This window comes from Lepus europaeus, chromosome 1, assembly GCF_033115175.1.
Source record: "Lepus europaeus isolate LE1 chromosome 1, mLepTim1.pri, whole genome shotgun sequence".
NCBI classification, from domain to species: Eukaryota; Metazoa; Chordata; class Mammalia; order Lagomorpha; family Leporidae; genus Lepus; species Lepus europaeus.
In genome coordinates, this window is record NC_084827.1 from 73,119,882 (window position 1) to 73,139,075 (window position 19,194).

At 40.1% G+C, this 19,194-nt stretch overlaps 1 protein-coding gene across 7 annotated transcripts in view; it reads right to left on the reverse strand.

Annotated features, from left to right (window-relative positions):
• Positions 1-19,194, reverse strand: part of NCKAP5 (NCK associated protein 5) — a 957,082-nt gene that overhangs the window by 314,425 nt on the left and 623,463 nt on the right. For 6 of the 7 annotated variants that reach the window (XM_062185829.1, XM_062185796.1, XM_062185786.1 and 3 more), the window contains one exon: positions 13,855-13,942. In XM_062185829.1, coding sequence (XP_062041813.1) covers positions 13,855-13,942 — 88 coding nt within the window. The remainder of the gene's footprint in view (positions 1-13,854; positions 13,943-19,194) is intronic. The other variant, XM_062185802.1, reaches the window with a different exon arrangement.

Consider the following 19,194-nt stretch of genomic DNA (forward strand, 5'->3'; position numbering starts at 1 on the left):
GCACACAGTAAATGGTGCTGAGATATCAAACCAGGTTTCCAAAACTGATTTGTGATTGTACCAGTCTGAGGTCCAGACTCTGAGAATACCAGGGGAGGAGGGCAAAGAAAAGCAGTAGTTTCTTTCTTCTTATGTATTCATGTGGAACTTGGCAAATAATTAAAATGGTCATAATTTGCATGTTCTGATTCTATCCTCACTTCTGCATCCCTGGGTTAAATCCTAAGAGCTCTGTCCTTCTGCTCACTGATGAGTTTCACCTAGACTTAATCAACATGGAGGAATATGACCAGGCAAGGGAATGCAAGTTTAGCAGACTTCTCTATTATATCTGCCCTTTCAGTGCCTGAGGACTTGACAAAGCCCTTGCTAGGAAGGTTGGTTGTATACGAGAGTGGTGGCAAATCCTCCAACAGTGGCACAGCTGGTGTAGGCCTTAAGTGATTTAGGATTAAAATTTCCCATCTCCAAGACAATTAAAAATTAAAGTTGAAAAAAAAATCATTGAATTTCCATTGACTATCTAAGTTCCCTGATAACTTTTATGTCAAACTTCCTTATAAATCTTCTTCCCTCTCTCATAAAGTTGAAGTGGTCAAAAAAGATGTGTGAGATCACAAAACTGACTGATCTATAGTTATAGATCAGTCATTATATGTATAATTATAGTGTTATATTGAAATCACCTGAGGAAAATTTCAAACCAACCCCCAGGCTCAGCTACAAGAGACTGAAATTGTTCATGGTTGAGAATCACTATCCCAGCCCAACTCCACATCTTACAATGGAGTCCCAGAAAAGACACTTTCAGGCAGAGGGCCACCTTTCTCAAACCTCTATGGGACCTACACACAGGCTTCTAAACCTACAAAAGCTGTAGCTCTATATCCTTAGATACGCTTTTTGGGACAATCAACATGTGAATTTTACAAACATTTGAATAGACAACAGACTTTTGGCCAGACCATTTTCCTTTCACAACACCTGGCGATTTCTCTTCAACACCGTACTCTGCTTGCTGCACAGAAAAAATCAATACAGATAATGTAGCTCAAAGGTTACCATATAGGAAAGATCTCAGTAATGAAAAATGTGTTTTTTGTAGGAGATACTCTCTACTTCTTTTCTAACTATACCCTAATTTCAAAATTGTACAATTTTCTCCCATAGACAATTTTATCACCATTTCATAAAGGACTAATAAGCCAAGTTCTAAGGGGAAAAAAAAAGTTCATAGTTTTTGAGCCTCAGGTAGGTTAAGACATTAAGGTCAAAGTTCAAGGATTGATATCGTGATTTTGCTCAGTTCATATTCATTTGTTTCCTAAAAGGAAGAAATAGCTGATGTGCCTGGTTAATGATGTGAGGTGCACAAAGTATTTGCCAACGCCACACACTTACTAAAGGGCATTGCTTTTGGATTTGATCCATAGAACGTGCTAATGTGAAAGGCATCTTACATACTCAAAACAAAGCCTGGCCCTCTGCTGAAATGAGCTAGGGAAAGCAGCACATCCACTGGGCAATAACTTTCTCATCTGTATGAAGAGGAGGTGCTTTGCCAGGGCACCATTTTATTCATAGCTTATATTTGTTTTAACAGATAAGTGGTATTCTGCATTTATTTGGAAAGTATTCAGCTTAGTTCCACAATATCTAACCAGAGAAGCGCTCATGTCTGAAACAGAATTAGGTCAGAAATTGAGAACAAGAGAATCTGAACCCATTAAACCAGCACTTTGAAACTTCTGAGGAAAGCTCAGGTAACTAAAATCTTAATTGTGTTATTTAAAAATCCTCTATTTCTTCAGAAGTATTTAATATGACATTGGAATTATGAGACGAATAGGTTATTTGTTTGGCAACCAGCAGGGACTACCAGATGATACTGTTCTGAAAACTTCTGTAATTTTGAGAGGTATTTTGGTTATTTTGAATTTAAGCACATACTTTGACTCTGAAAAATTCTTTTTCATCTGCACTTATTACTGGCACACCTTGGAGTCACTATAGCTTCAGTTTCATAGCACTGCAATAAAGCAAGTATCACAAAAAATTCACATAAATGTTCTCATGTCGTAGTGCATGTAACAGCCATGTTTACATTATATGGTCATCTATTAGGTGTATTATATATATATATATGTATATGTATATATAAAACAATGTAAATCCATAGTTTTAAAGGACTTTATTGCCAAAAATACTAACAATCACCTAAGCTTGGAAAAAAAAATGGTGCCAAAAGACCGGTTCTATAGTGGAGTGCCACAATGCTCAATCTGTAAGTAACACAACGTTTGTGTGTGAAGTACAATGAAGGAAAGTATACTTGTGTATGAACAGAGGTTATGCTTAGTATGCTTAGTATTTTTGATTCTTTTTTTCTTCATACTATTTGTTGAACTCTTTTACTAAGCATAGGGTTAACTATACGATCGATCGTTAAGTAAACTGAAAATAGATCTTTGTAAAAATTAAGAGTGTGTATGTGAGAGAGAGGAAGAGGAAGGAGTGGAGCATGGGTGGGAGGGAGGGTAGGAGCGAAGAGTCACTATGTTCCTAAATCTGTAAATATGAAATGCACGATACTTGTATAACTTAAATAAAATTAAAACAAATAAATAAGAACCAAAAAAAAAAAAAAAGAAAGAAAACTATTTGCTCTAGGACCAGCTTCAGCACTTTAAACCTTAACACGCAATAAACATACTCACTTTACCACCACCACTGACTGCAGCAGCTGTTCAAAGTTCACAGCAACTTAGAGAAAAGCGCACATTTCCTAAGGCAGGATCAAAGGCACTTGAGACTTGCTGAGATTATGGGCCACAGACATTTTAAAAAAAAAGCACTCAATAAAAATATTTCAAATCCTTACTGTACATCATAATTTTACAAACAGTTATGCAAAGATTTGCTACTCCATCAACAACTGGTTGAACTTTAAATCTTTTTTTTTGATTCATGTGCACGCAACACGTACTCACTGTTGTCCTAAACACATTCACATTTACACTTGATCTCAGTCAAAAGGCCGAAAAGCGATATACACTCACGTTTGTTTACCACATTTTGTATGGGTACGGAAAAGGGAAAGGAAAAGAGAGAGGGAGGGAGGAAAAGGAAAAGGAAGCAATTTTGGAATAACTTCAATGAATGACAGCCAAAATCCCTCAACAGCTCACTCCTCTGGGCTCATTACTTGCCACAGTACTCACCCTGTGTGTGTGTGTGAGTATACAATGTGTATAGCAGTACTAGGATGACCTAACACAGGTGATGTGTAACCATGGTCAAGCTCTCTAACTTCTCTGTGCCCCAGGTCCTTCTTCCATAAAACGAGGAAAGTAAGAGTAACTCTCAAAGCATTCTTGTGAAAATTCAATGTGTTTTTGCCAAATGATCACAATAGTAAGTGCTGGCTTGCAGTGGGCTACAGAGGTAGATGGGCTCCATGCTGCACTTCATGCTGCACACAGATGTCTCAGAGCAAGAAGAAATGCTAGAAATCATCTTTCTAATTGCTCCCCCTGACTTATACACATGTTTAAGTTATTCTGTACAAACAAAAATAAACCATTGTTTACAAACTACAAAATTTCTCACAAAAATCTCAACTTTCATTTTCTTTAGAAACATGTCCCCATTTTTCCACACCACTTTGACCACACAGAGGCTCTTCAGGGTGCCACATACCACACCAGTCCCTACTGTCTTTGGCATTAAACCATGTGCAGATTTCAACAATACAACTTTATTTTTTCTGCTTTGCTTTCTTTTTTTTATAGAAAGCTTTTGCAATATGAGTTTCATAAGCAAAACTTTTGCTCTCTGATTAAAAAAAAAGATAAACCTTCACTGTAGGTGTTTTTTGATCAAAAATAGGAAAACAGAATGTAACCTAGTAGGTACCTGATTTTTCTAATAAGTGGCCTACTTTAATCATTTACATTATTTGGCTACTGAAGGCATTTACATTTGTGATTTCTAATTCAACCCAAAGCCTCTTCCTTTAAAAACATGAAAAACAGGGCCAGCAGTGTGGTGTAGTGGGTTAAGCCTGTGAGTGCAAAGCCAGCATTCCATATGGATGGTAGTTTGAGTTGCAGCTTCTCTGCTTCAGATCCAGCTCCCTTCTAGTGCCCTGGTATATCAGCAGCAGATGGTCAAGTGCTTGGGGCACTGCACCCATGTGGGAGATACAGAGGAAGCTCCTGGCTTCAGCCTGGCCCAGCTCTGGCCATTGTGACCATTTGGGGAGTGAACCAACAGATGGAAGATTTCTGTTTCTCCCTCTCTCTCTGTAATTCTTTCAAATAAATAAAATATTTTTAAATGAAAATATGAGAAGCAAGGAACTCAAGAGTTGAAGATCTGACATCCTATGCCTTGTTAGTGGCAAAAACTGTCTGCACAAGTGAGTGATCTCCCAGTTACTATTTCCATTTGCTTATCTCTTTTTCTCTAAATGAATTAGCTAATGTGATTCAATTCATGTTCCATATAGAAAGGTAGGGAGAAGAGGAAGTAAATCAGCCATAACAAGGCTTATGGACACAGACTGTAAACACGGTGATCCAACGTCAGTGCCAGGATTATTCATATCTCACTCTGGCTGCCCGTGCTGACAGCCTTACAAAGAAGACACTGAGGGAATCATGTTCCTCCCCAACTGGCTGCTCCATTCCATTTACGCTTAATTGGTACCTTCCATATCTAGTGTAATTTTTTTTCTAACAAGTTCTCTAACTCACATAACTAACAAAGTGGTAGTCAGATAAAATGTGTAACAGACACAGAAGAAACCCCAAAAGACTTACAGGGAATGAGCTGGAAAAGTAAACATATCAGGAAGGAACCTAGGAGATGTTCAGGGGTGGGAAACATGCAGTCTGCGAGCTGTAGGAGACCCACAAAATCATTTGGCGTGACCCTGCGCAGACAACCATGGGCAAGACTCGAAACTCAAGAAATTTTGAGCAGGCAAATACTTAAGTTGACAATTTTGTTTTGCCCATGAATGATGTTATAAATATCCAAATTTCCCTTGGCAGGAAAAAAGTCCCACTATGGCCCAAGGGATGATGATCTTCAATGACCTTGTTTTCAGATTTTTTGTTTTTCCACAGTAAAATGAGTCTGTCTGAGGTGCACACATCACATTCCCTACACAGGATGATAACATTTATTACCCACAAGCTTGTCTCCTCTATAAGGAAAATGAGAGCCAGGTCTTTTATTGGTTATTAATTTATCTCAGTTTATGTTCTGTATTTTTTTTTTTTAGACCATGACTTTGAACTGGGATTTTAGGCTGTATTCCTTTTTCCTCTCTACCATCAAAATACTCCACTAAGATGACTGCTCGGTTTGATGCTAGGTGTCTCATGTAAGAAAATCTGTGGGGGCCGGTGCCGTGGTGTAGTGGGTGAAGTCCCCCCCTATAGTGCCAGCGTACCATATAGGTGCTGGTTTGAGTCCCAGCTGTTCCACTTCTGATCCAGCTCTCTGCTATGGCCTGGGAGAGCAGGAGAAGATGGCCCAAATCCTTGGGCCCATGTACCTGCATAAAAGACTTGGAAGAAGCTCCTGTCTCCTGGCTTTGAATCTGCACAGCTCTGGCCATTACGGCCATCTGGGGAGTGAACCAGTGGATAGAAGACGTCTCTCTCTCTCTCTCTCTCTCTCTCTCTCTCTGCCTCTGGCTCTCTATAATTCTGCCTTTCAAATAAATAAATAAATCTTCAAAAAAATCTGTGGCTCTTTTCCTAGTTCTATCACCCAGCATTTGCCAATGGTCAAACACACTTCCATGACCCTCATCTTAAAATGAGCTTAATATCTATTTGAGGGGCTGGGGAACAAACAACTAAGACCCATTTTATCTAAGTGCTTTGTAAATCTATAAAGCATCAACCAAATGTGCCCTGAGAGTCAGGCTTGGCTCTAGAAGACCACAGACAGGCAACATTCTGAGAAATGCAGAGGATGGGACTTGCCAGGAAGCTCACGATTTTTGTGCTTGATTCAGGATACAACAGAGACTACTAGACAGGGGAATACTATTTAAAACAAGTCCTAGGCAGGAGGCAGGGTCTCCAGAGAGAACAGTGTAGGAGATCGGATGGTACACTCCTTTGTGTTCCCGAAACCTGTGCAAGTTCAATCACATTGCTGAGTATGCAAGTACATGATGATTTTCCCTCCCTCTACACCCTGCAGCACCCTACAAAGTGAGCACTCCAGGAAAAGACCTGTGCCAGATATCTTTGTAACTTTAGCACTTAAACTGGTGTTTCATGGGCACAGCCAGGCCCACGAATACTACTCAATTTAATAGGCAGAACAATGGCCCTCTCCCACTCCTGATAAACACATCCATATTCCGTTCTCTAAAAGGTGAGTACACCTTTGATCAGTTGGATTTATATCTGACCAAGCTAAGAGTCTGGAGATGAGGAAATATCCTGGTTTATACAGTTGGCCTCAATGTGACAAGAGGATCCTCATAAGAGGGAAGTAAGGGAGGAAAATAAGACATGATAACAGAACCAGAGGTTGGAATGAAACACTTTCAGACTTTTGACCACCAGAATTATAAGTAAGTAGTATGTACTGTTTTAAACCATTGTGTTACAGCAGCAATAGGAAACTAATATGCTTCTATGAGAATCTAAATTAATAACTATTATGTGAACAAATGAGTGGATGAGGAGTCTAGATACAAAGTAGAAAGACACAGGTTTAGTCTCAAGTTGGATAATAACTTGCTGAGTAACTTTGGCCCCATCATTTGATGTTTCCACCATTCCTTAGCTTAAGAGCTCAGGCTGTGGAGTCAGGAAGATTAGGACAGGGTTGTCTTCTAGATCGTTACCTGGGTATGCATCCATGGGCAAGTGCTCATCTCTCTGATCCTCATGTTAATGCCTACAATGAGCGGGTAGGAGGTAGAGACAGTGACAGTACCTCCTGTACAAAGATGAAATGAGCTATAGTTCAATTACCTTTGATGGGGCTTTCCTATAAGCAAACTGGAAATCATGGCCACATAAAAATATTACTCACATCAGTTCATGCACACAACCTGAAATCATGAAACCATAACCCTTGATTAGAAAAATAATGTCAAGAACCAAACACTGACAAAGCTGGTAAACACACTGTAGCACCACTTCTAGTTGCCAAAGGGAAGCACCCACCATTTTTTGAGAGAATCCATGCAAAAATTCCATGTGTTATAAGCTACACATTCATGTATCATGAGAGGTATTCAGGAACATACCCCTTGAACAAAATATGACCATCTTTGATGCATACAAAGCAATTACATGGGCCTGGGACACAAAACATTATTATTACTCTACTATGATTATATTAGCTCAAGATAAAAGCTTCAAAATAAACACCTCCACGATGACAGAATATCAAATGGACTTCAGCTTTCCCAGGGACCTATGTTTTTCAGGGCCTCTGGATGTTTTTGGAGAAAACTTGGAAGTTGGAAAATCTGACCATCCGCATTAGTGACATCTCATATGATGAAGTAGAAGATCTCCCAGCATTGCCTGAAACATGTACCTCTAAGGTAAACTATTTTGCTACTATTAGGCTTATTTATACTGCAATTTTGAAATGAAAGGGAGTCCAGCAAAAGTTTCCCTTTCCTCTGTTCTCACTTCTTACGTTCTCAGAGCACAAGGTTGTATCTTCTACATACAAAAAGCTCAGTAAGTGTTATAGAATGTGTAAGTGATCTTCATGGGCCATGTAACCTGCATAGAAGAAGAAACCTGAGGCCAATTAGAGCAATGACTGAAACACCCCCCTCATAGTAGCATTAATTCTGGCTAGTAACTATCTCTCCCTAAAGGGAAGAGCTAATTTCCCACAACGAACAGACTGGATTATGGAGAGGAAATTGTTTTAAAACAACCTGTTTTTTTTCTAAGTAGCTTCCAGTTTCACAAAATGAATTCTGATGATTAAGTTCAGTGTCTACACTACAGATTTGATAATAACGGGTAGAGACACTGTAAAAGAATGATCAGATAAAACAAGAATCTGGATGAAAGAGATCCTCAATGAGGTTATCAGAAAAAATACAACTTTAGGAACATAGTAATTCTTCCCACTGCACCCGCCTTCCCACCCCTCTTCCTCCTCCCTCTCCTATTTCCAGTCTCATTTTTTACTAAGATCTATTTTCTTTTCTTTCTTTCTTTCTTTTTTTTTTTTTTTTTTGGAAAGGCAGAGTTAGAGAGAGAGAGAGAGAGAGAGAGGTTTTCCTTCCTTAGTTCACCCCCCAAATGGCCACTACAGCCGGTGCACTGCACTGATCCGAAGCCAGGAGCCAGGTGTTTCCTCCTGGTCTCCCATGCGGGTGCAGGGCCCAAGGACTTGGGCCATCCTCCACTGCCTTCCCCGGCCACAGCAGAGAGCTGGACTGGAAGAGGAGCAACTGTAACAGAATCCAGCACCCCAACCAGGACTAGAACCCAGGGTGCTGGCACTGCAGGCAGAGGATTAGCCTTGTGAGCCGTGTCACTGGCCTACTAAGGTCTGTTTTCAATTAATTTTATTCACAGAAGATTAACTCTATTCTAGTTAAAGAGTTCAACACTTTGTATGAGAAAGAAAAAGAAAAACAACAACAAAACTGTTCCTCAACAGTCCAGATGAGCTGTTTGAAGTCACTGCATCAAGAAGTTACTTTCACTATTTTTAATGAGAAACATACTTATCTTTAAAGAAGGACCCAAAAATAATACATCTTTTGTGAGCACTTAGATGTAACTATAACTTATGAGACATAAGAATATCCTTGACTTAATACACTAAAGTGAAGTAATTCTTTGAGACAAGTTTTAATATTAACTCATACACACACAAACTGTTTGAGAAGAAGTTTTAGAGTTAACTCTCCTAATACATCTCATTGAGGACAAAGGTCTTGCATGGGAAATTAGTGCACAGTGATTCCTGTTAATTTAATAATTAACACTCTTATGTATGACATCAGTGACCACCCGAGTCTCTTGAAATGAGCTACCTCAGCTATGGAAGCTTTTTGAATCCACAAACTCCATCAGTATTTAGACAAGGCCATAAGCAAAGTGGAAAATCTCTCCTCCTTCAGAGAAAAATACCTCCTTCTTTGATGGCCATTTCTTTCCACTGGGGTCTCACTCACAGAGGTCTTTCATGTAGAACAATTTTTGCCACAGTGCCTTGGCTTTCCATGCCTGAAATGTTCTCATGGGCTTTTCAGCCAGACCAGGATGTCTAAAGGCTGATTCTGAGGTCAGAGTGCTACTTAAAGTGACTGTCATTCTACCAGTCTACTGTGTGGACTGCTTCCCATGTTGGAACATTCTCTCCTTTTTAATTCTATTATTATTACTATGGCAAGTTTTTTAACTTCACCCTTAGAAGTAAGTCCACAGGACTGTATGCAGAATTATTCTGCTTTATGGTTACAAACTTCATACATTTCACAATTACAACTTTAGGAACATGGTGTTTCTTCCCACTGTGCCCACTCTCCCACTCACCCTCCCATCCCCCTTCCACCTCCCTCATTTATTCTCAGTATATTTGTTACTAAGTTCTATGATCAATTAACTTTATATAGATATGATTAACTCTATGTTAAGTAAAGAGTTCAACAATTAGTATGGAAGAAAAATGATAAAATGAAAGAGAAAAAAGAACCACAAACAGAAAAAAAACTGTTCCTCAAGAGTCAAGACAAGAGCTATTCAAAGTCATTGCTTCTTACAGTGTCAATTTCACTTCTACAGATTGCCTTTTAGGTGCCCTATTAGTTATCACAGGTCAGAGAAAGCATATAGTATTTGTCCCTTTGGGTATGGCTTATTTCATTAAATAGGATGGTTTCAAGTTTCATCCATTTTGTTGCAAATTACCAGATTCTATTTTTTTTTTTTTTACTGCTGTGTAGTATCCCATAGTGTACACATATCAGTCTTCAGTTGACAGGCATTAAGGTTAATTCTATGTCTTTGCTATTGTGAATTTAGCTGCAATTAACCTTGGGGTACAGATAGCTCTTTCATATGTGGATTTCATTTTCCATGGGTAAATTCCCAGGAGTGACATGGCTGGGTCATATGATAGGTCTATATTCAGATTTCTAAAGTATCCCCATACTGTCTTCCATAATGGTTTTACTAGTTTACATTCCCACCAATAGTGGATTAGGGTACTGTTTTCCCCACATCCTCACTAGCATACGTTGTTTGTTGATTTCTATATGAAAGTCATTCTAATGGAGTTGAGGTGAAACCTCATCGTGATTTTCATTTGCATTTCTCTGATGGCTAGTGATCCTGATCATTTTTTCATGTGTCTGTTGACCTTTTGGATTTTCACTTTTGAAAAATGTATAAGTCTTTGTCCATTTCTTAACTGGGTTGTTTGTTTTGTTGTTGTTGAGTTTCTTGGTATCCTTAAATATTCTGGTTATTGATCCTTTAACAGTTGTATAGTTTGCAAATATCTTCTTCCATTCTGTCAGCTGTCTCTTCACTTTTCTGATTGTTTCTTTTTGCAGTGCAGAAGCTTCTCAATTTGATATACTCCATTTGATGATTTTGGCTTTGACTGCCTGTGCCTCTGGGATCTTTTCCAAGAACTCTCTGACTATGCCACTTTCTTGCAAGGTTTCCCCAAAGTTCTCTAATAATTTGATGGTATCGGGTCATAGACTGAGGTTTCTAGTCCATTTTGAGTGGATTTTAGTGGAAGTGTAAGGTAGAGGTCTTGCTTCATGCTTCTGCATATGGTGATCCAGTTTTCGCAGCACCATTTGTTGAAGAGATGGTCCTTGCTCCTGAGATAGTGCTGGGCAGGTAGGAGAGTCCAGCAGGCAGTGTTTCCTCTCTGCAGGGGTGGCTTCCTCTCCCTTCCTGTTGCCGTGCAGCTGTCATGGAGGAGGAAGGAATTCTTCTGAATTGTTGTGGCCCTCAGTGACTGGGTGGGGGGGTGACCCCTGTTATTGCTGGGCCCATGCATGAGAGGTAGGGCAACAGCTACCACCTGCCTTTGTCTAAAAATGGCATGAACCTTTCCCCCAGTGGCTGCAGGTCTCTGCTGTAGCAGGGAATGGGGGAGGGAGAGAGATGTGCTACCTTTTTTTTTTTTTTTCCACCTCTGGCTGCTTGGATGTCTGTTGTCTTAGGGGGTCCGTGTGGAACTGTAAAAGCAGTTCACCAAGCTCTCCCTCCCACTGTCTCAGCAGTGCTCTGGGCCCGTGGATTACCCTCTCATTTGGTTTGCAAGGGCAGGTGTCATTTTCCTCCCTGATCCAAGATTTGTTGTCTTTTGTTATGTATTTTCTCCCCTTTTGTAAATATTAATTTCACCCCACATAAATCAGACAGTCCTATCGCTATTTTGGCAGCTTAGAACCTCCTAATTTTAATTAATTTTTAACAGATTTAATGTGTAGATACAAGTCCAAGAATATAATGAACATATCATTGCTCCTTTTCAGATTTCTATTACACATAGGTTGCATAGAAGCACTTAATGCAGAATTGACTCCCATTTTTTACTTATACCTCAAATTTATACTAAAGCAAATATAATAATCAGGAAAGATTCAAAGCAAGGAAGACTTCAACCATTACTGTAACTTTAGGAAACCACACGTCAGGAAAAGTTGAGCACCCTCTCAGTAAGAATCTAAACATTTTCCTTTGAGATGAATTTTAGTTATTTTTCTTCTGCCTTGATGGAGTTAACTTTAATCTTCCATGGCAGCTTAAGTCGATTTCTGCCCTGTATTCATTCACTGGAGATGGAAACTAGCTGTCCCCATCCCCATCTCATAACATGTTACTGGGAATGTTTCAACTGCCAACTATTTAGGACATAGCCTTTTTAAAAAGCTATTAGAGGCATAGAAACACAAAAAGAAAGAGAGAGAGAGAGAAACTGAGAGAGAAAAATAGAATAAGAAAGAAATGGAGAGACTGGGAGGGACAAAGAAAGGCATAGACAGAAAGAGTGGAGAAAGAGAAATGAAAGAAATAGCACTTTTTAAAAAAAATTATTTGACAGATAGGGTTAGACAGTGAGAGAGAGACAGAGAGAAAGGTCTTCCTTTCATTAGTCCCCCCCACCCCCCACCCCCCCCGAAATGCCTGATATGGCTGAAGCTGTGCCCATCCAAAGCCAGGAGCCAAGTGCTTCTTCCCAGTCTCCCATGCAGGTGCAGCATCCCAAGCACTTGGGCCATCCTCCATTGCCTTCCCAGGCCACAGCAGAGAGCTGGACTGGAAGAGGAACAACCGGGACTAGAACCCGGTGCCCATATGGGATGCTGGCACCACAGGCGGAGGATTAACCAAGTGATCCACGGTGCTGGCCCCAGAAATAGCACTTCTACTTGCTGGTTCATTCCTCAAATGCTCGCAACAGTTTAGGCTGGAACCAGGAACTCATTTAGTTCTCCTACATGGGTGGCAGGAACCCAGTTACTCGCACTAACACTGCTCCCAGGGTCTGCAATAGCAGGAAGCTGAAACCAGAAGCCTGATCAGGTCTCAGACCCATGTACTCTCATGGGGTCAGAGGCATCTCAGCCAATAGGCTAAAGGTCCATAACTAGTACACAGCCTTTATAAGACTAATTATTCCTAGCATTTTTAATTCTGTCTGATATTTCAACTTTTATGATCAGATTCCCCCTACCTCTTCATAGCAAGTCAGGCTGCAAAACCTTGAACTCAAATTCAGGTGAGCTAATATGAACATTTTCTTACCAGCTAGGTGGGTTCTGATGGTTGTCTCATAAGTTACCCACTTATTTTTCTAGCCAGAAGAAACCTAGAAATTCCCAGTTACTATGTCAAATGTCTGTCCATTTCTTTGCCTTTTGTAGCTCTTTAAATTTTCCATGCACAGGTATGCAGTCAAGGTCTGGTCTCAATTTCTTTTAAGTGATTTTCAATAAAAGTACTAAATTTATCTATTGAAAGCATCTGAGTTATACCTTTCTCATACTGCCCTTTTCCAGTCTTGTCACCTGTGTGGCTACTCTTAGTCACATTCAGGTTAGATGCTCACCTGACCACTCTACTTGTATCAGAGGACCATGGGATAAAGGTTATCATTAGAAAACAATGACTTGTTAACTTCATCCCACATTACTCTCTGGATCTGTTAAGATTTCCAACTAGCAGAAGTGTGAGACTACACCCATGAGCAAGGCATACAAGCCCTGGCTTCATTCAGCTGTTTCCTGTGCTTTTGGACTCACTGTCAGATTTTTGAATGCACCACAGGTCATGATTTAGACAACCAATGCCTCTTATTCTTCATGATCCTGCTGTAGAGATACACAACACTGCATGGTCATCTAGACTTCCCTTTTACCTACATGGCATCTTCTTCTCTACTTCTTAGAGAATGACTTCAAATGTTATCCCCCGGAAATGTTCCTCAATTTCTCCAATAAGATAAGCCACTCCATCCCACTTGTTTCCATAGAGTGCTGTAGAAACCTCTGTTTTAGCCCCTATAACAAGGTACTGCAATGCTATTTCCGGTCTTTTTGCTTCATTATAAACATTTTTTACACCTTCCCACAATCAAATCTACAACCTGTGTCACAGTAAAAGTTAGAGAAATCAGAGTTAAATATGCACAAGATTTCTGAAACCAGAGATGACTGTCCAGTCATCCCATCACTTGGATCTAGATCACACTTGTTCTTAATCTCCAGGCCAGAGAGATCAAAACTACAGAAACACATACTCACACATACACACACAAAAAAACATATGTACCAGTATGAATCCATGAGTAAGAAACATGATATACCTGACAGACCATTGTATTAACAATTTCTTCTTTTTTCTGCTCTGAAGATCCTTGACTCTGCAATAGATTTCGCACCGTTTCTTCCATCCTGAGAAATAAAAAAAAAAAAAAATGAAGAATTCCTTAAAGAAGGTTTCCATGATCTTGAATCTATTCTGGTTAGCAGAAATCATTCTTCACTGTGCATTTCCCAAATTTGGACCTGGAAATATCTTTTCTCTTTCATCCCTTCCATTAAGAATTTGCCATGAAGTCCTTTAAAACACTGTTCAGAATATGTCTCTGGGTTCTCTATCCTTTGCCTTAGACATTTGTACTTATGTACAATTCTCCAATCTCCCAGTGTCTCTCTTCATTTCCAAGTGCTCCCTTGGAATTGAAGAGTAATCTTCCTGAAACACCACTGTGATTTTTTTAAAATTCAAAGTTAAGAGACATCATACGAATGCATTCTCTCCATCAATACACTGCCATACCTTTTCATAGTGGTCTATGTCCTCTCTTCAATCACTTCTTAGTATTTCATGGTGTCAATATACCATAAGTTATTGAACTGTATCTCTTACTTAGGACATCTGAATTACTTCAAAACTTTTTCTGTTTCAATAAATATCTTTGTACATGTTTATGAGTATTTCTATAGGCTAGTATTAATGCATGCCTCCAGTGTTATTAACTGGTTTTAAATTCCTACTTACGATGGCTTCCCATTGCCCCTTAGTGAAATGTGAAGGAAACACACTTATCTCCATTTCTATTTCTAGAAATTTGTTCATGTTGTGGCTACTCCTTAGAATGCCAACCCCTGTCATATTCTTATATTCCAACCATATTTCCCAATCTACCTCTAGCTTTCTTACCTAAAACACTTCCTCACTGATCTCTTACTTCTTGGAATTCCTTCAGCTTTCTACTTTAAGTCATTGATTCTCTGACATAGAAGCCTGTCACTATAATGCTCAAATATTTCATACATGCACGCCTAGTCTTTTGGAGTAAGAGACACGTAGCATAAGAGCTTGTCTCTTGTTATGTGTCTCTCTCAATTACAGGCAAAGTAGGTATTCAGTGGACAATGCACAGCTGCTAATTTTAAAAAAGAACAGGGCCTGGCATTGTGGTGCAGCAGGTTAAGTAGCCACCTGCAATGCTGGAATCCTATATGGTACTGGTTCAAATCCCAGACTTTCAATCAAGGTCCCTACCAATGCATCTGGGAAAGCAGAAAAGGATGCCCAAGTTCTTGGGCCTCTGAACCCACAAGGGAGTCCTGGATGGAGTTCCAGGCTCCTGGTTGCAACCTGGCCAAGCCCTGGCCATTGCAGTTATCAGGGGGAGTAAATCAGTAGGAGGAGAATCTGTCTTTACCCCAGTCTCTCTGTAACTCTGCCTGGCAATAAGAAAATCTTAAAAAAACAAACAAACAAACAAACAAACAGATAAAGTACCCTGTGTCAGGCTTTTGACATATGTATTCAGAATGTTTGAAGGCCTTGTCCTTGAGGCCCTGCTATAAGAATCCATAAGGCAGAATGCCAAGATCAGGATGCTAGAAGTCAAGACAGTGAACATACTCCTCTCCTGCAGAGAGCCCACGTTGGTGGTCTTTTCCAGTCACACCCTGAAGCATGTATTTCAGACTCCCTATGACGATGGAGAAAGTGGTGAGGAAAGTGGGCTGGTCTGGCTTCTCCTTACTAAGGGCATCCAGGATGACAAGGAGGTCTACGAGTCCCCCCAGGTGACCATGGTGGTATAATCCAAAGTGCCAATCTTTCTAATATAGCATATAACTACTTAGCAAAGAGTGAAGGACATGCAGAACGGACACCATCCAAATCAGGATTATTAACTGGGGAATTCTGCCTTCTCATAGGAGGCACCAGAAAACACCTGGACTTTCCAGAAGACAACAGTACTGGTTCTGAGCACTCAAAGAATGACTTGTAGGACAGATGCTGTGGCACAGTGAGTTGGGTCACTGCTTGGAACATCCGCATCCCATATTAGAGTGTTGGTTTGGATTCCAACAGCTTCCTGCTAATGTACCTTGGGAAACAGCCGATGTTAGTCCAAGTACTTGGGCCCCTGCTGCCCATGTAGGGATAGTGGGTTGAGTTCTGGCTTTGACTTAGCCTAGCCCTGGCTGTTAATGGCATTTGGGGAGTGAACCAGCAGAAGGAAGCTCTTGGCTAGTACACATGCTCTTTCTGCCCTTCAATTAGATGAAGACAAACATTTTTTAAAAAGAATTATTTTTAATCACACATTTGCACAAGTCATCTCTTCAAGTATCCAACTGAGATAGCAGAATCTATTCCTTCTATTTTTCACAAGTCTTATTTGATATTAAACTAAAAGTACTATTTGATTTTCAATTACCAAAGAACTCTCTTATCTAATAGTCACTAAAATGTATGCTTAAAATATCATTCTATCTATTTGGTAGATGAGCCACATAAAGCACAGAAAGGTTAGGCAACTTACTTTAGGGATCATGGTTAATCATGGTTAATCACTCTTTTGTTTTATTTATTTGACAGATAGAGTTAGACAGTGAGAGAGGGGGAGAGAGAGACAAAGAGAAAGGTCTTCCTTCCATTGATTCACCCCCCAAATGGCTGCCAAGACTGGAGCTACGCCAATCTGAAGCCAGGAGCCAGGTGCTTATTCCTGGTCTCCCATGCAGGTGCAGGGGCCCAAGCACTTGGGCCACCCTCCACTGCCCTCCCGGGCCACAGCAGAGAGCTGGACTGGAAGAGGAGCAACCGGGACTAGAACCTGGTGACCATATGGGATGCCCATGCTGCAGGCGGAGAATTAACCTAGTGTGCCATGGCGCCATCCCCGAGCCACTCTTATAGATCCTAAACATCTTCTTTCCAATCAACCTTACTGGCATTTGGGGAAGTAATTTTAAATGCCTATAACTCTCAGCTCCTAATTAAGAGGTATTTGGTGAACATGTCTTAGATGCTTAGGCCAAGAAGACAGCATTGTTCCTGATTTGGAGAGAGCTTAAGATCTGGTAGAAGAGAAAAAAAATAAGCCCTACGTGGAAAAAAAAGGTGGGAAAAAAGTCAAATTCTGAACTAGTAGGTGATCAGAGCCAATTCTAGTGCAGTATTTAATTTTATGTAAATAATCGTGAGTGGTAGACTTTTCATGATGCTTGCCAAATCTAACATAAACAAATGGTCTGTAAATAATTGTTCACAGACTTGCCTGGGGTCACTCAGCTCATTCATGGCAGATCAGGGTGTGGTCTTCTCATTTTCTTAATATGTATCATAGTCATGTGCCACACAACAGCATTTTAGTAAATCACAGATTGCATGGTCAAGTGATGTTGTAGCCCTGAGTATGCATAAATACAACCTATGATGTTTACACAATGACAAAAAATGCTTAAAAACACTTCTCAGAATGGATTCCCATAGTTAAGTGACAGATAACTGTTGTCTGCTTTCTAAACAGATTAGTATGGGAGATGAAAGTCTTATTTCATCTCATATTTCATTCATAAGTAAACATCTAATATAGATGTGGTAGATATCAGCTAAAATAAATTTACGGTTTTTTAAAATGCTGTTAAAACACATTATGTCTCAGTGCAATTGCTGAATTACATGTTCTATATAATTAAAAGATCTATGTACAATTCAGTAGATCAAAAAAGAAAAAAAAACATTTATTCACCTTTCACCCATTCTTCCTAGTTTAAATTTTTTTTTTTTAAAAAAAGGAAACATTGGAGGCAGACAGGAAACTGCTGAAACAATTTCAGTCCAGAATCCTCAGTAATACTATAAACACTTCTCTGGCACTACTCTAACTATTAATTAAAACCAATTCCATTTTTTTAAAAAAAATTATTTATTTATTTGAAAGTCAGAGTCACAAAGAGAGAGGAGAGGCAGAGGGAGAGAGAGGTCCTCCATTCAATGGTTCACTCCCCAATTGGCCAGAGCTGCACCATTTGAAGCCAGAGGCAGGAGCCCCCACCCCTCACCCCACCGGGTCTCCCATGCGGGTGCATGGGCCCAAGGACCTGAGCCATCCTCTTACCGCTTTCTCAGGCCACAGCAGAGAGCCGCACTGGAAGTGAAGCAGCCGGGTCTCAAACTGGCACCCATATGGGATGCTGGTGCTTCAGGCCAAGGTGTTAACCCACTGAGCCACACTGCTGGCCCCCATCCATTTTCAACTTACAGCTTGGAGCAGATTTGCAGGGACCCATCCTAATCCTTGGTACAAAATCAAGTTGTCCTATCTTTTCTTTTTTTTTTTTAACTTTTATTTAGTAAATATAAATTTCCAAAGTACAGTTTATGGATTACAATGGCTTTCCCCCCATAACTTCCCTCCCACTCGCACCCCTCCCATCTCCCGCTCCCTCTCCCATTCCATTCACATCAAGATTCATTTTCAATTCTCTATATACAGAAGATGGATTTAGTATATATTAAGTAAAGATTTCATCTGTTTGCACCCACACAGAAACACAAAGTGTAAAATACTGTTTGAGTACTAGTTATAGCATTACTTCACATTGCACAACACATTAAAGACAGATCCCACATGAGGAGTAAGTACACAGTGACTCCTGTTGTTGACTTAACAATTTGACACTCTTGTTTATGGTGTCAGTAATCTCCCTAGGCTCTAGTCATGAGTTGCCGAGGCTATGGAAGCCTTTTGAGTTCGCCGACTTCGATCTTATTCCAACAGGGTCATAGTCAAAGTGGAAGATCTCTCCTCCCTTCAGAGAAAGGTACCTCCTTCTTTGATGGCCCTGTTCTTTCCACTGGGATCTCACTCGCAGAGATCTTTCATTTAGGTCGTCTTTTTTTTTTTTTTTCTTTTGCCAGAGTGTCTTGGCTTTCCATGCCTAAAATACTCTAATGGGCTCTTCAGCCAGATCCGAATGCCTTAAGGACTGATTCTGAGGCCAGAGTGCTATTTAGGACATCTGCCATTCTATGAGTCTGCTGTGTATCCCACTTCCCATGATGGATCATTCTCTCCCTTTTTGATTCTATCAGTTAGTATTAGTAGACACTTGTCTTGTTTGTGTGATCCCTTTGACTCTTAGATCTATCAGTGTGATCAACTGTGAACTGAAATCGATCACTTGGACTAGTGAGATGGCATTGGTACATGCAACCTTGATGGGACTGTATTGGAATCCCCTGGCACGTTTCTAACTCCACCATTTGGGGCAAGTCCGATTGAGCATGTCCCAAATTGTACATCTCCTCCCTCTCTTATTCCCACACTTATATTTAACAGGGATCCCTTTTTAGTTAAATTTAAACACCTAAGAATAATTGTGTGTTA